Source organism: Myotis yumanensis, unplaced genomic scaffold (genome assembly GCF_028538775.1).
Source record: "Myotis yumanensis isolate MYYU_CA2020_CCGP unplaced genomic scaffold, mMyoYum1.0.hap1 SCAF_4, whole genome shotgun sequence".
In the NCBI taxonomy this organism is placed as follows: Eukaryota; Metazoa; Chordata; class Mammalia; order Chiroptera; family Vespertilionidae; genus Myotis; species Myotis yumanensis.
In genome coordinates this window covers 7254454-7277852 of record NW_027223755.1, presented here as the reverse complement: position 1 = coordinate 7277852, position 23399 = coordinate 7254454, and the positions used below count along the sequence as shown (strand labels likewise).

The 23399-nt window shown below is 48.9% G+C and overlaps 1 protein-coding gene across 1 annotated transcript in view; it reads left to right on the top strand.

Moving 5' to 3' along the window:
* The window catches only part of WDR70 (WD repeat domain 70), a 197018-nt gene that overhangs the window by 164612 nt on the left and 9007 nt on the right, over positions 1-23399 (top strand). Inside the window, exons 14-17 of the mRNA XM_070411814.1 lie at positions 13928-14028; positions 15578-15657; positions 17628-17744; positions 19599-19761. Coding sequence (XP_070267915.1) covers positions 13928-14028; positions 15578-15657; positions 17628-17744; positions 19599-19761 — 461 coding nt within the window. The remainder of the gene's footprint in view (positions 1-13927; positions 14029-15577; positions 15658-17627; positions 17745-19598; positions 19762-23399) is intronic.

The window sequence follows — 23399 nt, the reverse complement described above, 5'->3', positions numbered from 1 at the left end:
CAATATTTTTTTGCCAAATATATGATTTAAAAATATTTTCTCCCACTCTGTTGCTTGTTTTTTTGTTTTTTACTTTATGGTGTATTTTATAAAGCAGAAGATTTTAATTTTGATAAAGTCTAGTTTATCAGTTTTTTTATTTTATAGACTGTACTTCGGTGTTGCATCTAAGAACTCCTTGACAGACCCAGGCCACACAGATTTTCTTTGTTTTCCTCTAAAAGTTTTATGTTTTACACTTAGTTGTGGTCCATTTTGAGCTAATTGTTGTGTAATAGAGTGAGATACAGGTTGAGGCAGGGCCAGGATGAGGGTAGGGTCCAAGAACAAAATTTAAGAAGGTGCCAAAAATCTCAGTAATTAAGATAAATAACATTTTAGCAGTGCTGTGCCAAGCTGCATTAAGTCCTGAGACCAAAGAAAAAATCAGTTGATCTGGTCTTGTCTTTATTTAAAATTTTGATGTTTTGCTCATCACAGATTTTGGGGGTGTGCGGGTGTGGAGTACCAGAGTGGGGGAAATGGTTAACTCACTGCCGCTTCAGTGGTACTGTGAATTCTGGACGAATTCCCCAACCTACCTACTACTGTTTGCTTCTCAGGGCCCTCAAGTAGGCTCTCCATGCCTTTTGTCCAGGTGTTACAACTGCCCTCAGAGGGAGAGACTGTGTGAAATGTGTTTCCCCTGGCTCACCCAGAGCCAGGGGGATTTACAGCAGGGATGGAAAACTTAACAGTGAAATAGTACACATCGCAGCAGGCATAACTAGGAGGTGTCTCTACCATTGCTGCACATATGCAGGGACATTCATAGTGTAGGGAGTAGGGTTAGGTCACTGATCCCGGAATGAGTCTCCTCTCTCACCCTGGAGGTATGTTCTCTTGACATCTGTCCGTTGCAGGCAACGCTGCTGGCTGTTGCTTATTAGCGGCTGCCTGGCATCAGGCCTGCTTCGCTCAGTTTTTCAGTGTTATCTTCTTGCCTTCCTGAGAGCTGTGGCCTACCTCTCCGATATGAAAATCAGGCTTACTGTTGTTGTTTTTTAAATTGTTGATAGTATTACAGATGTCTCCCAATCCCTCCTCTTTATCTCCCCCCAGCCCCTATCCCACCCCAGGTCTTCACCACACTATTGTCTGTGTCCACTGGTTATGCTTACTTTAAAATGTGTGTGTGTGTGTGTGTGTGTGTGTGTGTGTATTTGATTTCAGGTGGAAGGGAGTGGGGGGGGGGGAGAGAGAAACATCAATGATGAGAGAGAATCATTAATTGGCTGCCTCCTGCATGCCCCACACTGGGGACCTAGCCCACAACCTGGGCATTTACCCTGACCAGGAATCAAACATTGACCTCCTGGTTCATAGGTCAACGTTCAAGAACTGAGCCATGCTGATCAAGCTGGTTATGCTTACTTTTAATAGAAAATTTTACTTAAAGAGCTTATTCTTGCTTATGAAAGCCCTTACCATCATACCTGTTTTTCCTTTACTTTTAGCCTCACATTCTTAGAATCCTTTACTCTAGTCCTCGTGGACTCGGAGGACAGCTGGTCAACCTCCTCTGTTTCCTTGAGGATTATAAAGTTACTGTTCAGTCTTCTCTTGTCTAAAGGAACCACAATTAGTTCTTGGTATTGTCGTTGTTTTTAACATTTCCTTGTGGGATATTTTCTCACCTTCTCTTATCTTTGATGCTCTCTTCTCAACCATTTCTAGATTCTAATGTGACCAAATTGGAATAAGAGTCTCCTAGGTGCCATTTGGGTAGTAAGGGCATTCTATTCCCAATGCTTAGCACAACATGTGACACATAGTAGGTATTTGGTGAAAAGGTATTTGTTAATTTTGCTTTACCTCTTGTTTTATTTTATTCTAGTGTGTCCTTATTGGTGCCTACTGTCATGGCCTATTCCCTATCACCCTTTCTTGTTTCTGTTTTTTTGTTAATAGATTAAAAAAATTAATTTGGTATTTCAGAGTATAAATGTTTTAGATTTGATGAAAGAAGTGCACGTTTTATTTTGTCTGCTTCTTTAAAACTTGAGATGACCCTTTTTCAGTCTTACTAAAAATAGCCCTGTTTCAAGTTCCATGGAGGAAACAAATTTACTGTGGATGTTTAAAATGCTGGCAATTTAAAACTCGAATAAATATAATTTGTTTGGGTTGTTATAATGTTGATGAATATGATCTGTGCCCTGGCTCTATTTTGTAGAACACACTCTGCTTTGAAGTAAGGAGATTATTTGTTGGAATTTGTCACTATATTTTATCAAAAGTCTGATCACTGTTCCTCCTTAGAAGGAAGAATCCCCATATACTTATCACTTCATTTCTGTTCACATCTCCAGTCTTTTTAAGAAGAAAAACTTCATAAATTTATGTAAAGCAGTAGACTCTTAATTCAGGTGCAGCTTTTTTTATTCTCTATCAACATTCTCTTCTTTGAAATCCTGTTTGCGTCGGAATCCAGACTCGGAACCCACAGGGAGATGTCTTCTCCTGTAATCATCTGTTTGACCGTGGCCCCGTTTTGGGAGTTACATGGTAGAAGCGCTCCCACTTGATGCCTCAGGCTTCATAAATCACCAAAGGCAGAAGCATGAGGACTGAAGGAGGGCTTGTCCATTTGAGCAGTTTATCTATTTTCTAGTGTCATTTAATCTTCTAACATCCTATGTTAAAAGGTGTCTACTACTTCTTGGTGCCAGCAGTTTCTTTCTTTCTTTTTTGATATTTTTATGGATTTCAGAGAGGAAGTGAGAGGAGGAGAGACATGGAAACATCAATGATGAGAGAGAATCATTGATGGGTTACCTCCTTACACCCACTACTGGGATCGAGCCCTCAACCTGGAAATGTGCCCTGACTGGGAATCGAACCACAACCTCCCGGTTCATAGGTCAACGCTCAACCACTCAGCCACACCGGCTGGGTGGTTGCCAGCAGTTTCAAAGAAATGTTTTCTGTTTACTGTTTTGCTTTCATTTCTAGTAGAAAAGTCAACATTTCCCTTTTGGTTAAACAGAAACTTTTTTCCCCTTCTCTGCACACAAGTTTGGTGTTTTACTTAATTGGTATTTGAATTTATCTGTATTTCCTTAAATAGACATAATTGCCATGAATGCCAAAACTGGGTGAAGAATCAGGCGCTAGATAATACAGCCCCGAAGGAGAAACATACTTGACTCCTCTGTAACATATCAAAAAGGAGAGCTTGATTTTGTAGATGTTTGAAGGTGTTCAGAATGACACACTGTTTTTTATATGTTGTATAAACATATAACACAGTAATAACTAGTGCCCTCTTGCCTGACCCCAGCTCCATGCTCTGTCCCACTGAGCGATGACCACGAGAAGACTGTATGTCTGGTAGAGTTTTCTGTGACACTTTCCCTCTCCCAACCTGAATCTGATGAATGATCTTCAGTAATAAGTTTCCCAGCTGTTCTAGCAGAGCTCCAGCCAGAGTTCACTGTTATATATAGTGTGGGGAGGAGAGAGGTCTGTAATTAACACATCTCCCCGGAGAGTGGTTTTCCCTCTGTGGAGTGACAGGTAATGCTGTGTCTTGTATGAGGAGGGGTTGTGAGACCCCCAAAGAGCTAAATAAAGGAGCATGAGTTGTGAAACATCTTTTCCTGTACTCTATTAAGATAAATAGCGCTTTGCATATCCTAGATAGCTCATCTTTGAAGATTTAGCTTTTCCTGTATTTTTTTGGTTTTACGTACTTAATGACTTCCAAGCTCTGATCACATATATTCCTCATCTAGTAGTTAGGGATTGAGTAGTTCTATCCACTTATGCCTTGTTTATTCATATACTCAAAGAATTTGTAGTCATTGATTTTATGCCCATCTCTAACTATTGATGAATGAAGAAGGCAAAAGGGCCTGGGTCTCTGTGGATTTGGTTGAGAGAGGGACTGGGTAGTGCTGCCCAAGCTTCTCCACACCCAGTCCCCAGGGTAGATCATATAGGATGTACACAGGTAAGACTGCTCTTTGCTGGCAGGGACTTGCCTGAGGCTCTGGGGCTCCGGGTCTCGGCACACCTGTCCCCCCACCCCCCACCGTCCCATCCCATGCCCATAGTGGGAAGCTCCGCTGGATGCTGGGATGTGCTTCCAGTAGCAATTCTGAGTGGATCCCTCTGGGGAGGGGCCTCTGGGCATGTGCCTATGGGGCCCACCACCCATGTCCCTCACCCTGTAGACTCTAGCTTCCAGGCTCGGGTTTGCTTCTTGCTCCCAGACTGTTGTTGATAAGAATAATTACCAGATTTTCTTCAGCCATAATTTGTGCTTTCTTTGACTTTATAAATTCTTTTCAACGATTGGACCAAACTAAAATTTAGTGTTTTCAATTAGATGAAGAAAATTGTGTTTAATTTTCTTACCCAAGAGACTTTCCATTTTCTCCGAGAACTTTTTCTCGTGATGAAATTCTTTAGGCAAGTTTATTATCAGATGCAGATGTGATTCATTTAGTGCCAAGGACAACTACCAGATTCCAGATTCCTGCTGCTTTAGTGGTTACCTTAATTTTAGAGCATAAGCTGTAAATGAACTGATTTTAATACATGCATTTCCTATGGGCTCAATGAGAATTAATTTACTAATTAGATGACAGTTTTTTAAACGCGTAATCTGTGCATCTGAACCAACATTTCTGGCAGGGGCAGAGCCACGCTTTTCCGTGTTTGGTTTCTATGAAAGTGCTCTGGCCTTGTTGCCTTTTCGAGCCCTCAGTCTTGGCCTTCTGTCTGGTTTATCAGAGATTAGTGGGGGCAGGGGAGGGGAAGACTGAGAAGATTCCCCGCGAGCAGTGACAGTTGCTACAGGTCTGGTCCTGTGGTGGAAGTTGCTTGGAGTATGAGGAGTGCGGGGAGGAAGACAGGACAGGTGCGAGCCCACTTAGAAGGAGAGCAGAGCAGAGCAAATGTCTGTCTTTGATCTTTCCATTTGAGGGTTGTCTTCGTGGGGCTCAGGTGGGTGCTGAGGAGTCTTGTTTATTAGACTGAAGCTCACGCACAGGTTTGCTTCCTGAACTTCAGAGGGCTGAGGCCCAGCCCCATGGCCTGTGCATGCGGCAAGATAATGCAAGTGTGAGAAGAGCAGGGCTTTGGGAGGACAGGACCAAGCCTGGGAAGGTTGACAGAATCCCCACCTCACTCTTCTCCCCAGCTCAGTATTTTAAGGTGGAAAGCTGTTTTTCTTCCTCTGTGAAAGAAAACCTGTGAAAATCGGAAGACAGTTCTTTCTCCAGTACTTTTCCATTTTCATCTGACTTCTTTTTATTTGTTTTGGACTCAACATCTTGATCTGTGTTCTTCGCCTTGGGGATCAACACACACGTACATGACCATTCCGATGTATTGGGTAGTCCTGAGGATGCCCGTGACTGGGGGCCACCCCTGAACAAAGCTGCAAGACGGGCGGCAGTCTCCCCACGGACAGGTGTGGGCTCTTCATTTGAAAATCCTGACAACGCTGGTTCTCGCACGGATCCCTGAGTGAGCCTCTCCATTCTTGGACTTACTGACAGAAACAAAACAGGAAAAGCCAGATGCAGCTTGGTTTACAGTGCGGGTCAGCAGCTGGGGAGGATCAGGAAGTGGGGCTTCATCATCAGCATGCCGCAGATAGGAAATTATGAAGGATGCCAGCTTCTCAGCACAGGCTGTGGAGCGGGGCGCTGTTTGGATGCGTGCATTGCAGACGCCTGAGATGTTCCGCAGGCATTGATTTCTTTTACAGAAACATTTGTGAACCGGGCAGTGGTGGGCTTTTTCCTTTATGATTTTAGTAATACCATCTGCTTTTTAATATAAACTTGCTAAGATTTCTACTTCTGGGTTAGGTCGGTTTGGAAAGGATATAAAACCTCCGACATCCCCTCCTCCCCATCTTCTGAAATAGGACTTTGCATAATTAGGTCGTGTGAGGGAACAAGCATTAGACTTGGAAAAACTTCCCCGCTTCTCCCAGCTGCTCTCTCTACAAGGTCGTGACCTTGGGCAAGTTACCCGCCCTTTGACAAACCTCCGTTGTTTTTTTTTGTGAAATGGAAATAAGTTTACCAATTTTGTAGTGTTGTTGTGAGGATTCTGTTACTTTAAATAATACAAAATTCCAATACCTAATAGTTCTCTTCCCACATGTCCTAAAACGTAAGTTTATTACTCTCATTGGCTTCCTTCTCTCCTTATTTGCTTCCATAATTTCACTTAAAGTAAACCCCAAAACCACAGAAGTAAATTATTTGGAATTTTTCATGGCCTTTCACTTGTGTTCAGGGCTAACTCCAGAATCCCTGTTTGGGCATTTGGACACTGCCGTTCATACGCAGCATCTCTTCTCCCCTAGCCCACCCTCTTTTCTTGTGGTCTCTGCAGAGAAGAAAGATCTGTGTTGAGCACATTAAAGTCTGGTAACTCCTTGTCATCTTGCTTACGATTTCCAACTCCGGTTAGCATCTCCTCATGGCTGCCGCAGAACTAAGTACTTTGGGTACAGATTGGGACTGTTCTGTTCTGCCAGTTTATAACACTAAAATGAAAGTAGGCTTTGGTTTAAAAGACAAGACTGAATTTTATGCTAAGGTGAAGTTTAGCTTGGGCAGCTAGGGGAAGCCATTAATGGTCCCACATGTTTTGGTAAGATGAACTACATTAAATTGATAAAGTGCTGTATCAATTTAGTTAAGCAAATCATGAAAGTAGTTGTGAAATATGCAGACTCATTTCAAAATTGAGTTCTTTGCCCAACAGTGGTCTGCTGCCTTTTGAAGCTCGAGGTATAATGTGAAGGCTTTTGCTCTGATCCTTGTAGACCCTTCATGACTCTCTTCTCTGGTCCTTCGATGCAGATGTGTTCTCTTCACCTGCCGCATGGCCGGTAGGTTTGACCGTCTGAGTGTGAGCCCCCAGCCACAGAAGCACCTCTTCAAGAACAGAGGCTGGAAGCAGTTGGGTGGGTGGGTGGTTGGTCGAGGGAATGCACTCTTTCAAGTAGTCATAGCTCATCCGTCTTCTGATGGCTCCTCAGGCTTCTCTCAGGCACGTGTCCCGTTGTTGTGAAGTAAAGCCCGGCATGTATGTTTGACAAGTTAGCAGCGTGGCAGCTCTGCTCGCTCCCAGCCTTGCTGCCGTCTCGGGGATTGTTTGGGTTGGCAGATGGCCAGCTCTCTGCTATAAGATGCATTTCCTTGACAGGACAAAGTGCGGGGCCGCATTAGCTGCAAAGTTTCTGAAGGTTAGCTAAACACGCACAATAAATATTAATAAACAAAAAAGGCCCACCCAACCTTTGACTTTGAATTCTGTTTCTTCATTCCACGTTCTGGAATCCCTGTAGTACTTGATTAATAACCAGTCTTAGGGTAATTGAGCCTTAAGTATCCCTTGCCTAAGTCTGACTGCTCAGAGCCCCCATTGGCTGCTTTGGGGACTCATTGCCACAGTGGATGGATGGGCTCTGAGTGACTGGTTAGTGCAAGGGCGCTTGTTTGCCTGCTCCTTGCTTCCGTGTGAAAAGGAGTGTAAATGTGCTGGCCAGCCCTGTGTGTCTCTGCGAGCTCTGAGGGGGAAGTTGTGAACAAGAGTAGAGGTGCAGCGTCCAAGCTGGGCCTCCCTGGAAAGCAATCAGACATTGGTCTGTTGGCCTGGGCAGTGGCCTCTCTCTAACATTTACACCCATGGTGTGGAGGGAGAGAGTAACAGTAACTTGCTGCCCCTGCACACTGCCTGTTTGGCTAGGTGTCTTGGAATTTCCCAGGCCTACATTGTGGATCTTTTCCAATTCTGCACCCTGCTCACTTGAAAACATTTGAAAACCAGTAATCTTAGATGCTTAGCCAGACCTCTAGAGAAACAAGGAAGGGAGATAACTTGAGTACTAGATCCTTACGATTGTCCCGGGACTGTTTGTGAGTGGCTGAGATTCGGAAGGCTCTTACAGCCCCTCTCATTGTCCTCTCTTGCTCTCTGGTTCATGCTCTTTCTTCATTTTAGGACCACAGGGGGAGGACCACCCCCACTGCATGTGTGAGATACTTGGGTATAATAAGGGTCTGGAGAAAGAAAATTATTCCTCATAGGTGGTAATATTTTAACTTGAAAGTCATCTCCAACTTAGCAAAGCAATCCAGTTAGGCTTCGGTGAACTGTAACTTTTAATTCATTTCTTCAGCAAAAATTCATTGAGCACCAGATACTTGGCATACATTGCCACACCAAACAGACCAAGATCTCTGCCTATGTGGACATGCGTTCTAGTGCAGAGGCAGGATAAGCATAACTCACAATGCATTCTACATTATGTTAAAAGGTGATGCATGCTGTGTAAAAGAAAGCTCGGAGTAAGGGGAGTCATAGGGTGTAGCGCTCAATAGGGTGGTCTAAGCAAAGATGGAAGAAGGTGAATATTGGCTTGGGTGAACTTATGCTAGACAGGGGCTATGAAGTTATGTTTGTGACTCTTCTCATGTTTCCATGTGCCTGGTCGTGACCACTGGAAATTTCCACTGTTCTCAAATTAGTCTCAGTAGTGGAGCTACTTTGCAGACCCTGAGCTATTGATATATTTAATTCCATATTAACAACCAGGCACAGTTTTACTAGGAAAAAAATGTAATTTTATATATGCATGCATTTTAATGTATGCTCCACAAGCCTGTGTACAAAACTATGTGCACAACAATGACAGCCCTCCCCAAAAAGTCAAGCTCTATGTGATTTTTATGGTTTACGATTTTTCAAGTTTTTCTGTTAATAGTGACTTACTTTAGTAAGTGTGAATATTATACACACACACACACACACACACACATATATATATATATATGATATATATATTAAGTACTTGTAACGGAATTAGATAGATTTATAAAAAATTGTGGAAAGAAAACCTAAGCTGTGAAAATCTACCCTTTTAGCTTAAGTTCCCTCATACCAACAGGGAAAACCAGCCATTCTGATGTGATTTTCCTCAATAGAACATCTCAGCCCCCTTCAGTGGTACAGAGCTGAGGCTATTCTTGGAGGGTGTTGTCAGACATGAACTGGAAGCCTGCAGCCTCCTTACATTTCCTGCCAGCTCCTCAGTCTCAGGGAAGATTGGTAGCCATTGAGCTACATGCATATTTTTTGCCAGGCAGGTGGGATCCAGGATTTTTATAAAAAGGAACTGCAGAGAGTTCCAGATATTCTGTCTTAACAAAAGAGTAGGAGGATTAGGGAGGAGAAATCAAAGATCAAGCCAAGGTAGACCTAGGAGAAGGAAATTCCATTGTTTTCATTTCACTATTAGAATGTAAAATGGCAGCACCTATTGTACCCTTTTTCCTTGGTCCTTGTACATTGCTTGGTGCATAAGTTGTTAATAAATGTTGAATTGAGGTTTCCAGTCATTTCCTGTCCCATCCCAGTGAGATCTGCAGGACCGACCGAGCTCATGCTGTTTGTTCCTATCAAATTCTGCTTCATTGTTTTCCCCTTAATCTTATCCCTGTCACCCTTCCCCCCTGTGCCCTTTCACTGCAGTCCCTCCCCCCTGTGCCCTCTCACTGCAGGCCCTCCCCTCTGTGCCCTCTCACTGTAGTCCCTCCCCCCTGTGCCCTCTCACTGTAGTCCCTCCCCCCTGTGCCCCTCTCACTGCAGTCCCTCCCCCCTGTGCCCTCTCACTGCAGTCCCTCCCCCCTGTGCCCTCTCACTGCAGTCCCTCCCCCCTGTGCCCTCTCACTGCAGTCCCTCCCCCCTGTGCCCTCTCACTGCAGTCCCTCCCACCTGTGCCCTCTCACTGCAGTCCCTCCCCCCTGTGCCCTCTCACTGCAGTCCCTCCCCCCTGTGCCCTCTCACTGCAGGCCCTCCCACGTGTGCCCTCTCACTGCAGTCCCTCCCCCCTGTGCCCTCTCACTGCAGGCCCTCCCACGTGTGCCCTCTCACTGCAGGCCCTCCCACGTGTGCCCTCTTACTGCAGTCCCTCCCCCCTGTGCCCTCTCACTGCAGGCCCTCCCCCCTGTGCCCTCTCACTGCAGGCCCTCCCCCCCTGTGCCCTCTCACTGCAGGCCCTCCCACGTGTGCCCTCTTACTGCAGTCCCTCCCCCCCTGTGCCCTCTCACTGCAGTCCCTCCCACGTGTGCCCTCTCACTGCAGGCCCTCCCACGTGTGCCCTCTCACTGCAGGCCCTCCCCCCCTGTGCCCTCTCACTGCAGGCCCTCCCACGTGTGCCCTCTCACTGCAGTCCCTCCCCCCCTGTGCCCTCTCACTGCAGTCCCTCCCACGAGTGCCCTCTCACTGCAGGCCCTCCCACGTGTGCCCTCTCACTGCAGTCCCTCCCACGAGTGCCCTCTCACTGCAGGCCCTCCCACGTGTGCCCTCTCACTGCAGGCCCTCCCCCCCTGTGCCCTCTCACTGCAGGCCCTCCCCCCCTGTGCCCTCTCACTGCAGGCCCTCCCCCCCTGTGCCCTCTCACTGCAGGCCCTCCCACGTGTGCCCTCTCACTGCAGGCCCTCCCCCCCTGTGCCCTCTCACTGCAGTCCCTCCCCCCTGTGCCCTCTCACTGCAGGCCCTTCCCCCCTGTGCCCTCTCACTGCAGTCCCTCCCCCCTGTGCCCTCTCACTGCAGGCCCTTCCCCCTGTGCCCTCTCACTGCAGGCCCTTCCCCCTGTGCCCTCTCACTGCAGGCCCTCCCCCCCGTGCCCTCTCACTGCAGGCCCTCCCACGTGTGCCCTCTCACTGCAGGCCCTCCCCCCCTGTGCCCTCTCACTGCAGTCCCTCCCCCCTGTGCCCTCTCACTGCAGGCCCTTCCCCCCTGTGCCCTCTCACTGCAGTCCCTCCCCCTTGTGCCCTCTCACTGCAGGCCCTCCCCCCCTGTGCCCTCTCACTGCAGGCCCTCCCCCCTGTGCCCTCTCACTGCAGGCCCTCCCCCCCTGTGCCCTCTCACTGCAGGCCCTCCCCCCTGTGCCCTCTCACTGCAGGCCCTCCCCCCCTGTGCCCTCTCACTGCAGTCCCTCCCACGTGTGCCCTCTCACTGCAGGCCCTCCCCCCCTGTGCCCTCTCACTGCAGTCCCTCCCCCCTGTGCCCTCTCACTGCAGGCCCTTCCCCCCTGTGCCCTCTCACTGCAGTCCCTCCCCCCTGTGCCCTCTCACTGCAGGCCCTTCCCCCTGTGCCCTCTCACTGCAGGCCCTTCCCCCTGTGCCCTCTCACTGCAGGCCCTCCCCCCCTGTGCCCTCTCACTGCAGGCCCTCCCACGTGTGCCCTCTCACTGCAGGCCCTCCCCCCCTGTGCCCTCTCACTGCAGTCCCTCCCCCCTGTGCCCTCTCACTGCAGGCCCTTCCCCCCTGTGCCCTCTCACTGCAGTCCCTCCCCCCTGTGCCCTCTCACTGCAGGCCCTCCCCCCCTGTGCCCTCTCACTGCAGGCCCTCCCCCCTGTGCCCTCTCACTGCAGGCCCTCCCCCCCGTGCCCTCTCACTGCAGGCCCTCCCCCCTGTGCCCTCTCACTGCAGGCCCTCCCCCCCTGTGCCCTCTCACTGCAGGCCCTCCCCCCTGTGCCCTCTCACTGCAGGCCCTCCCCCCCTGTGCCCTCTCACTGCAGGCCCTCCCCCCCTGTGCCCTCTCACTGCAGGCCCTCCCCCCCTGTGCCCTCTCACTGCAGGCCCTCCCCCCTGTGCCCTCTCACTGCAGTCCCTCCCACCTGTGCCCTCTCACTGCAGTCCCTCCCCCCTGTGCCCTCTCACTGCAGGCCCTCCCACGTGTGCCCTCTCACTGCAGGCCCTCCCACGTGTGCCCTCTCACTGCAGGCCCTCCCCCCTGTGCCCTCTCACTGCAGGCCCTCCCCCCTGTGCCCTCTCACTGCAGGCCCTCCCACCTGTGCCCTCTCACTGCAGGCCCTCCCACGTGTGCCCTCTCACTGCAGGCCCTCCCCCCTGTGCCCTCTCACTGCAGGCCCTCCCCCCTGTGCCCTCTCACTGCAGGCCCTCCCCCCCTGTGCCCTCTCACTGCAGGCCCTCCCCCCTGTGCCCTCTCACTGCAGGCCCTCCCCCCCTGTGCCCTCTCACTGCAGGCCCTTCCCCCCTGTGCCCTCTCACTGCAGGCCCTCCCCCCTGTGCCCTCTCACTGCAGGCCCTTCCCCCCTGTGCCCTCTCACTGCAGGCCCTCCCCCCTGTGCCCTCTCACTGCAGGCCCTCCCCCCTGTGCCCTCTCACTGCAGGCCCTCCCACGTGTGCCCTCTCACTGCAGTCCCTCCCCCCTGTGCCCTCTCACCGCAGGCCCTCCCACGTGTGCCCTCTCACTGCAGTCCCTCCCCCCTGTGCCCTCTCACCGCAGGCCCTCCCACGTGTGCCCTCTCACTGCAGTCCCTCCCCCCTGTGCCCTCTCACTGCAGGCCCTCCCACGTGTGCCCTCTCACTGCAGGCCCTCCCACGTGTGCCCTCTCACTGCAGGCCCTCCCCCCTGTGCCCTCTCACTGCAGGCCCTCCCCCCTGTGCCCTCTCACTGCAGGCCCTCCCACCTGTGCCCTCTCACTGCAGGCCCTCCCACGTGTGCCCTCTCACTGCAGGCCCTCCCCCCTGTGCCCTCTCACTGCAGGCCCTCCCCCCTGTGCCCTCTCACTGCAGGCCCTCCCCCCCTGTGCCCTCTCACTGCAGGCCCTCCCCCCTGTGCCCTCTCACTGCAGGCCCTCCCCCCCTGTGCCCTCTCACTGCAGGCCCTTCCCCCCTGTGCCCTCTCACTGCAGGCCCTCCCCCCTGTGCCCTCTCACTGCAGGCCCTCCCCCCTGTGCCCTCTCACTGCAGGCCCTCCCACGTGTGCCCTCTCACTGCAGTCCCTCCCCCCTGTGCCCTCTCACCGCAGGCCCTCCCACGTGTGCCCTCTCACTGCAGTCCCTCCCCCCTGTGCCCTCTCACCGCAGGCCCTCCCACGTGTGCCCTCTCACTGCAGGCCCTCCCCCCTGTGCCCTCTCACTGCAGTCCCTCCCCCCTGTGCCCTCTCACTGCAGTCCCTCCCCCCTGTGCCCTCTCACTGCAGGCCCTCCCCCCTGTGCCCTCTCACTGCAGTCCCTCCCCCCTGTGCCCTCTCACTGCAGGCCCTCCCCCCTGTGCCCTCTCACTGCAGGCCCTCCCCCCCTGTGCCCTCTCACTGCAGGCCCTCCCCCCTGTGCCCTCTCACTGCAGTCCCTCCCCCCTGTGCCCTCTCACTGCAGGCCCTCCCCCCTGTGCCCTCTCACTGCAGGCCCTCCCCCCCTGTGCCCTCTCACTGCAGACAGAAATTAAAATTAGGTTGTGGGTCTCACTGAGAACTCGAGCTTCTTTCTGGCCCAGAGCACTGCTCACTGCCTTCACAGCCGTGGATTCAGGGATCAGAACTTCCACGGAGTCTCCTCTTAAACAGCTTTTCATTTAGGTTCATGTCAAGTCCGTGTTCTGCGTCTCTGCTTTCCTTCTGCTATTGTCCTCTGGTTTATCTCACAGACAGGGAGGTGTTCTTCAATGCCTGCCAATATGTGTTGTCCCTGAAAAAGCTTTATGAGACTTGGAGCCTTGTGAACCGAAAACAATAACCACCTGGTCCCAGTCTGCTGTCCAGGGACGCGCTGTGAGTGTCCAAGCATTAAACTCCGAGCTCTAACTGCGCTAGAGGCAGCAGGACTGAGTTATGTGTTTAGCTTTCCCAGATGCCAGCCTCTTGGGGCGGCGGAGTGGGGAAGCCCAGCGCCATGGTGTCAGGGCTGTGAGGAGGGAACATCTTCTTTATGTTAATAGTGTTGGGATGGAAATAGACCAAAGGAATACCTTAGGTTTAGAAGAAAATGTCCTAAAAGATACAGAGGCAACCACTAGGTTGATGGTCGGAATAGTAAACCAGCCATGGGAGTACCAGCAGGATTTCCCCATCTGTAGCTGATCACCATGCCTCTCCTTTTCAGAGTGTGGTCCGCTGCCTGTGGCATCCAAAGCTGAACCAGATCATGGTGGGAACTGGAAACGGGCTGGCGAAAGTCTATTATGACCCCAACAAGAGTCAGAGGTATTCAGCACTGTTGCCTGTTGTAGATGGATGACAACAACTGGGGGAGGGCCTTTGTTTCACCCGCTTTCATTTATTCCCTCCTTTGATGGGGATCCACCCTTTCAGAAAATGCAGCTGGCACAGAGCAAAGCCTCAGACTTTTAGCATTGTGCTTTAGAGGATTTGGGTATCACCCTTGATCCAGACAGAATTCAAAGTGAAAGTGTCCTGGGGATTTGCAGTTCTTTAGCTGAAATGCTGAGTGCAGGGGGAGGCCGGCCCACTCTACATACCACCCTGGACAGTGGCATTAGCAGTGATGCATGTAGGGGATCAACAGGGCAGCAAGCTGACCACTTACAGGAAATGGGGCCGGCCAGTCTGTTTTGTTCCCTCTCTATCTGGCCTTTTATCAGATAGAAGCGTGGTTCCCTGCCAGCAGAAGGGGAAGCACAAACACTTCCGCCTTCCAACCCCTGGCTCACCCCAGATGCCCAATGTAAGCACACTAGTGTATTTCAGAGAACTTCGCTAAAGCCCAGTTGGTCCACTCCCATTTTCCTTGGGCACAAAGATGGACATGGATGGACATAGAAAAGGATGGTGTTGCTTTTCTCTGACTGAATGGTCATTCTGTAGAGTAAGCCTGGTTAGCCAGTATTAAAATTCATGCTGATGTCACTGGAGTCCCCCATAGACCTGCCTTGAGGTCCCACATCCTTTACTAATGAGTATCCATTGACCATAATTTGGCTCTACGTGGAAGCAGACAGTCTTGTCTTCTTCAGAACTTTCTGAACTAGGGTTGGAACCTTTGTCCTAGAAAATAAAGTTACATATTGTGGTATTTAAGAACAAATAGGTTTTTGTTTTTCCATAAAGAATTTGAAAATGCTAATATAACTCGGATGAGAGGGAGTCGGGTCCACTGGAGAAGACGATGAGCCCCATTTGATAGCGCCCATTTGGAAAGCACTGCCTTCGGGATCTTTAAGAATTGGCTTGTTTGTGTATGCCTCTCCTGAGCGGGATGGCTTGGCTCGTGCTGCTAAGGAGAAGGGAGGAGTCCTGAGCACACTTTTGGTTCATCCCCGCATTCTTAGCCCCTTGGCAGCGCTGCCCAGCCAGCTCAGTGCCAGACACTCGTCCTCTTGTATTTGAGATGCTTACAAATGCCACTTGGGGCCTAGACCACCCAGACTGCTTTCACCTGGGACATAAACGAAAATTTGAACCCTCTGACCTTTAGGGTGAAAAGGCTGATTAATGTTATTAATATCTCCTGAAGATTTTCATTGTAGGTTATTTCTATACATTTTTAAACCAGCCTTCTGCTGCCCAGTTACCTCTGCATCCCTTTCTCTCTGTAGTAACCACTGACAGCAGTCTTGCTTTCCTTACGGTCGGTCTCTTATCACGGCGGCTTCATCTGTCACATCCCTGAGCAAGTCAAGGGTGTGGTGAGATGGTGCGCACAGTGTGTTTCTGAGAGTGTCTGATTCTTTCAACATATGCTTTCTGTTTCTGAGACCAAGTAAAGAAAACACTATGCTTTTACCCTCCCCAGGGGAGCAAAATTATGTGTGGTCAAAACCCAGCGGAAGGCGAAGCAGGCTGAGACTCTGACCCAGGACTACATCATCACCCGTAAGTTGTTAGCTGGTTTCTTCACCATCCCTCTCTCTGCTCTAGTGCGGTGCTGATCTCATGGCTCTGGGGGCAGGAGAAGCCCTCAGAGCTCAGGCAGATGCCACCAGTGCTCCCATGCGTGTGGACAGGACTGCAGCCATGGACCAGCTCACCCTGGGCTTCTGTGACTCATCACGGAGACGGAGTCATTTTATGTAACTTTCAACCCCAAACGGAAAAGCCTGTTGGAGCCTAATGCATTACTCTGTAGCAGCCTTTTAAAGAATAACAATCTGTTCTAAGAATAAACAAGAAAGAGTGCTGGTCCTGGAATCAGGGGAGCTGGTGCGTCCAGTTCAATTACTGACCGGCCATGTGATGCTGGACAACAGTTTTATCAGGGGAGGGAGGAGGCCACATGGAGGCTCTCCCCCACCTCCCTCTGCAGTTCGTGACCTGCCATCGCCCGGCCCGGAGGCACTGAGATAGAAGGTTAACTACCTGGGGTCTGATCAGAAATCCCCAGGACAGCAGCTCCTCTGGGTTTGCCACACCACCTCGTCAATCAGTCGGGCAGAATTCTGTGTCCCCAGAGCCTCAGTCTCAGGCCGGTCCTAGACGGTGGCCAGGAAGGCAGCCTCGGATGCTGTAGCACTTGTCTGGGTGGAAGCCCCTGTGGACTTATCCACTCCTCTAAGCCCAGGGGGCACAGCACTGCTGGGCTCTCTCCAGTGGTGGGTCTTCTATGAGACCAGCTCCCTTGGAACTTATGGTCCCTGAAGGGATCCCACAACACTTCTTGCAGGAGTAGAAGTGTTAAAGTCGGTGTCATAACAGTCTGGCTCATGTAATTACATGCGGCCTACTTAAATTCCTCCAGCCGTTTGAAGTGAAAAGCTATGTTCCCCTCCTAAAAATACTGCGTGCCGTGTTGCCCAACAGGGACGGTGCTGTGTCCCGGACTCAGGCTGCCTGTTTCACCAGAGCGTGATACGGCCCAGGCCCAGGTGCTGGAGTGGAGGCGGGGGGGTGGGGGTGGGGATACTGGGAGCATGTTTGAGGTGGTGCAGACATTTCTGTTATTCATATTATAAACTCCTTTTAAATTCCTATTATTCCTTTACCTGCCTCTCCCAGGCCTCTGGGGAAAATTTCCCCTTGTAAGGAGGTTTTAATCTGCATGCAAGCATCTAAAGAAATTATTCAGGTGCTTTTTCTGGTCAAAAAAAGATATTTTATTCCCCCACCTCCCAAATGTTCTCCCTCTTCCCCAGATATCCGTTTCCCTCTTAAATCCATATGCTCTTTTATGTTCTGAAATTTAATTCTGACACTGAGTAAACACACAACCATAATTGGACAAGTATTGCTTTGATTTTTATTGTTTGGCTTGTCCACAGAGATGTAGGAATAATGCCCATCCAGTCGCCACGCAGGAGAGCCGGGCACCCCCATGCATTCGGGCAACCTTTATCCCAGTTTCAGTGGGACAAGTGCCCCTCCCTTCCGGCCACTCAGTGTCGTCAGCTCCTCCTGAGAGGTGGTCACATTTCAGAAACGTGTGAAGTGATTCCAGTGCCTCTGAGGCATCTGAGGAGACCTCGGGGCTGGCGGCAGGCTGCTGGCACGATGCACATGCAGGCCCATCAGAGAAAAGAAGAGGCGGCCCCATTACAGTGTGTCTTCTCCAAACCACAGAAATTAGGTCTAACTGCCCCCCAGGGCTTGGGAAACGGGGAGCCTCCCCAGTGTTTCCGTGACAGTCTCTGGCCACTTCCTGCGTGCCATTGGTTGCCAGGAGAGGTGAACAACGAGTCTGGTCTCCAACAGAATTGGTTAATTGGTTACAGTAAGACTGTCTTTTGTTATTAGAGGAAGGCTGTCATTATGACTTCCATTTCATCTTTCGGTTAGTCATGCCCTAGCTATGCCTTTTGGGTGGAAGGCTTATTATTATAATGAAATTTTTCAAATGTGACTCCTCGTAGCTCACGCCTTGCCGATGTTCCGTGAGCCCCGCCAGCGGAGCACCAGGAAGCAGCTGGAGAAGGACAGACTGGACCCCCTGAAGTCGCACAAGCCCGAGCCTCCTGTGGCGGGCCCAGGTGACTGCTTTCGGCGCGGCCTGCAGAGGGGTGGGGGCAGCACGGGGGAGTGGCTGGAGAATGGGGACCATCCTTGGGGCCTGGATGCTTCTTTGTCTTCAGAGAGATTTTACTAAATAGGTGTTTTCAGACATTTTCTTGTTAGCATCAGAAGCTTTTGCTTAGATATAGGATGCGAATTCCAGTGCACATAGCTGACCAGATGGCGCTGTAATGCTGAAGTGGAGAGGAAGCCCAGGCCCGTCAGCTTGGTCTCTAACTTGAGCCCTAGAGGTGACCTCGGTGGAACTCAGGCTCCAGGGAGCCCACTGCTAAAACCAGGGCTCTCAGCATTGGCTTAAAATGCACCATTGGGCACTTTGACCAGAATCCAGGCTGGGTTAGGTTTCACACGAGGCAGAAAATGGCCATCATTTTAGTTCCGTGCTGGTAAAATGGAGCTGCCTATTTCCCTGGGAGATGAATAAAAGTCCTTAACAAAGTCTGTACCGGAAGGAAGCAAAGCAGCCTTGGCCACAGTACAGCACACGCCTTTACCAGAACCCCACTTCTGTTATCCCCGCGGAGTCTCCTTCTGTCCCAGGCTCACAAGCCTACAGCTTTTGACTTGTTCATTCATCTGAACCTGAGCTGTGGACCCACATCTGTTTGGCCTGCCCCTTCAGCATTGAACACATACCACATATCAATCTCGTTTTTTAGGAAAGTTTTCTCTGCCACCATCCTAATCAAAGTTTCTAAATAGTAGGGCCTGGATTGACAAACACTTCTGACTAACTCACCTTATCTCCTTATCTCCATCACTCGCCCTCCTCCCTACCTCACCTGCATACTCCTTACACCAGCTGTCATTCCCACCTCCTGCTGCCCGAGATCTTCCAAGCTTCCCACTGGCCAATTGCATTTCCAGAGATTGGAAGTTCTCGACAGTCTGACCCTGACCTCTTCTGAGCTTTCCCCAATTGGATTCATCTCTTCCTAAACACCCCACAACCAACTCACTCTATCCTCCCTCTGAGTACTAGAATAATTACCGGGGCCATGTAAGTTCTTTGGCAATGAATTATTTAGTCTCTTCATATCCTGATTTATAAAATCAATCTTTTAGTGCTGTTTGGCTTTTCATTTTATTTTTTTTTAATCTTCCTAAAAAGTCAATCTTCTTATGTTTTTGACTGTCAGGCATGTTGGGGACTTACAGGGAATAAACTCCTGCCTTACAAAGCTTGCTGTCTCCCAGAGCAGTGAGAGTGAACTACTGAGTCAGTGCGCTCAGCTTGCTTGTTTTCTCCCCTATGAGGTCCTTGGGAGATGGGAAGCCCCAAGATACGTTTGTTCAAAACTACAATATCATCTAACAAATACTGGTTACTTTTATTAATTGAATTTCAAATGATCATACCTGAGGAATTTTTTAAGGTATATACATGGCAAACTACTTGTAATTCTCCCGACATCCATATCATTATGTAAATTAAGCAACGGAGACATAACAAAAATGTCTCTATTTACAAATGTGCTGGGGAAGTTGAGGTTCAGTGAGTTGCTACTTTGGTTGTGACCATCATAAATGAAAACTGAAAGGACGATATTCAAGCACTGCTGAGACCTGTGTGCTCCACACAAGTCTGAAGAACTTGAGCCCCTCGCTCAAGACCCTGATTCGGGGGGGGGAGGGGGGGAGGGACAAAAGTCAGGTCGCGCCAGAGTTCCAGACTGTCATTCATTAACTGGGCGCCTTGGAAGCCAGCGCCGAGGGCTTCTCAGCCTTGTCAGAAGTAGAGTGTGCACAGGGCAGACCGATAGGTTGTCATGCGTGTTATGTTCCTGACGCGGGTGTTTCCCTTTGAACAGGTCGTGGCGGCCGGGTGGGAACCCACGGCGGCACCCTGTCCTCATACATCGTGAAGAACATTGCTTTGGATAAGACCGACGACAGCAATCCCCGGGAGGCCATCCTGCGCCACGCCAAGGCTGCAGAGGACAATCCGTACTGGGTTTCTCCAGCCTATTCCAAGTAAGGGGACAGCCTTTCACGGGGAAAAGTCCTCATGCTTAATGCATTGGGAAGAACAGTGGCTGCTCTGAGGTTCTCATGTCTCCATTTCCTGTTTTATCCTGGAGTATAAAAACTAAGCCAGGCACCCATCGTTCTGAAATCCGGGCATCTGTGTATCTTAGGACTCTAACATGGTGAATTGTCAACCAGGCCAGTTCCACCAGATTACAGCCTAGTGTAAGCCCATAATTATGTGAAGTCCATTCCTCCTGTGATAAAAAAATTTATTGCCTGTGTGCATTATCTAAGTTGAGGAGGGTTGAAAGCAAACGAAGGGGAGGAGCTCTAGGTCTGTTATTAAGACTACCTTTCACGTGTGGAGCGGTACCTGTGAGTAACACTTACACAGCAGTGGAGAACTGCCTGCTCAGGTTCCCTTACATGGCCCAGTGTGGGGGAGCATGTAGTGGCCCTTAAAGCAATGAAACCAGCTACACTTACATGAAAGAAAGGCACTACTGTAGAATTGGGGCTTTAAAATTTTTTATTTTAAACTTAACAAAGTTGCAAAAACAGTACAAAGTATTCATGTATGCTCTTCACCCAACTTCCCCTAATGTGAACACCTTACATAACCAAAGTACAATTAATTAGCACAATACAACTTAAGATTGGTACAATACTGTTAAGTAAGCTACAAACCCTACTTTATTTTCCCACTAATATCCTATCAAGGATCCCACTGTGTTTAGTTGTTACTTCTTAATCTCCTCCAGTTACAGTTTCTCAGCCTGTCTAGTCTCTCATGACCTTGACACTTTCAGTGAACGCCAGTCTGTTAGTTTGTCCACTTTCTCTCAGTTTGTCCACTATTTTCTCATGATTGGAATGAAACTGTGCATTTTTGGCAAAAACAAAATAAGGGGGATGTGTCGTTCTCAGTGCATCGTATCAGGGCCTCATGTCACCGTGTCTTCTGGCGGGTGATGCTAACTGTGACCGCTTGGTTGAGTGACGTGTCCCCCATGGTTCTCCACCATAAGGCTACTATTACATTTTGAATTCATACATTTCTTGGGGGTGATATTTTAAGACGATGTAAATCCTGTCTCTCCTTAAACTTTGCTCTCTCTTTATCATTCATCCGTAAGTTTGCCTGCAGCAGCGATTACTGCGGTGCTTGCCCATGGTAACTTTGTAGTTCCCTCTTTTCTTCTGCATTTAGTCATTGGAATTCTACTGAAAGGAAGAATTGTCCCTTCCGCATTTACTCATTTTTTTCAAGTACTTTTTATATCAGTATGGACTTTAAGCTACTTTATCCTATGGGTTAAAATCCAATATTACTAGTATTATTTAGTTTGTTGTGCACATTGTTCCAGCTTTAACCAGTGGACTCTCCTTCAGAATGACTCCTGTCTTCCTACAACAAGCCCCTGTGTTTTTTGAGCACTTCCTCACTTTTGGCACCACAAGATGTTCCAGGCTCATCCTCGTCTTTCTTGCCACAGTCTTAGAATCAGCCACTTCTCCAGGGAGCCCTGCTTCCTTTGGTTGGAGAATGATGTTTTGAAACCAAAAGTTGGTGCTCGATATCTTCATTGCTACTGGAATGTCATTGCCTCTAGGCCTTCTCAGCTGACAAAGCTTGGAAACACATGTATGTACACTAACCTACACATACACACATATATGTTTCTGTGTATAGCTATTTGTATTGGTATTTTAAAACCATGAATATGAACTGATGCCTCTGATTTCAATTCCATACATCAGGGTTCATTTAACCTTCCCCCTTTCCGTATTTGTAACTTCTTCCTCCAGTAGTGAGAAACCCAGCTCCTTACCTACAATGTACTTATTCATGTGTTCATATCTGTGTACACATAAAGTAGCTGCTGAGTTGCTAGCCCCTGTGAGAAGCAGCTTCCCTAACTAGCCTGCAGCATCTGTGTCCAGTTCTTTCTGTTTCAACCTTGCAGTATCCACTCAAGAAACTTTCCAGTTACTTAGTTTAGATCTTTTCTTCTCCATTCCTGTCTGTGTGGTTATGTTATTCATTTGGGAAACAGTTAATCTCATTAGTTAGTGTTTTTATTCCTTTTTGGGATTTCCCGCACATTCTGTTATTTTTTAGGGTGTGTACTTAGGGTTTGTGAAATATTACTTGATGCTGAGAGTCAGAACTTTTTCCACATGAATAACTGTAAACCTACTTTTGAACTATGTACAAAAATGAGAAATTTATGTCCTACTTTCCAGTTTTATACCGATTTCTTTTTCTTCTCTAACTGCACTGACTAGTGCTGCCAAAACAATATTAAATAATATCAGTGATAGCACACATCCTTTTCTCACTTTGAACTTTAACAAGAGTAACTGTTAGGTTAAAACATGTAATAGCCCTTTTTGTATGTGGGGGAAAAAGTAACTAGCAGCAAGTTCGTATTATTCAATTTTATGGTATTTCCCCCTAAAGCATAACTTCTGAAAACATACACATACAAGATGTTAAGGAAAACCCATCTTTTTGTTTACTTATTTATCCTTAAGATTTATTGAACAGCTACAATGTGTAAGGTACTGTTCCGGGTTGTAGGGTAACAGCAATATTTATGGAGCTTATATTCCAGTAGAGAGAACAAGAGACAATAAATAAATCCATAAGTGTTAGATGGTGGCAAATACGAAGAAGAAAACCACATTAGTGCCGGGGACATGGAGTACCAAGGAGAGGGAAGGAGCAGGTAGGGCCATCAGGCGGAACCTCTGCTGAAGTTCTGACCTGAGTGAAATGAGGGGGTGAGCCTGCAGGCCGCCAAGGGGAGGACATCCATGCCAAGGAGGCACCGCACAGAGGCCAGCGGCAGCTCGTCTGCAGTGGAAGCTTTCATTGCATTCCTTTATTTTATCTCTTGGGAAGTGATCATAGGATTTTCTACTTCCATCAGTGAATATGATGAATTCTATTACTGATTTCCTCCCATTGCAGCATCCTTGCGCCTTTGTATGATCCTCACAAGGTGACAGCTTATTCTTTGTCAGGTGTTAGGCTGGCTGCGTAAGTTTTTGTATCTGTTCCTTTCCTGTGTGTACTCTCGAGCTGTTTTGAATACCATTAGGTCTGTTTGGTAAGGATTGGATACAATCCACCTGTGAAAGTGTCCACGCCTGGTGCTTCTGTGGAGGCGAGGGTGAGTAGTAATTCCCTAATGTCTCTCTTTTCCGTCCCCTCAGGGTAAGTAGTCTATTTGGATTTCTCTCTTCTGAATCTGCTTGTCATGAACATTTTCTCAGAAAATCATTCATCCATATTTTCAACTTTCTTTATATAGAATTAGTTGAAGTGGAAATTGTCTTTGTTCATTGTTGACCATTACCTAATGGCATTTTCCTGCATGATAGGCGAGTTAGTTAGTTCACAATTGGATGATATGCTAGTTTACTAGTTGCTCTGGGAAGAAGATTGAGCAGGTATTGTCATATCCTCACCTTACAAGTGAGGAGACCGAAGCTCAGAGATTGCAATTAACAGTGAATTACAACCAGAAATGGGCTTCATTCCTTCTGATCCCCAGTCTGGTGAGCTTTTCAGGGGACTGTGATCTCTGCTCAGACATACTTTGCTGCTGCTGCATGTTGCTCCCTTCTCTCTC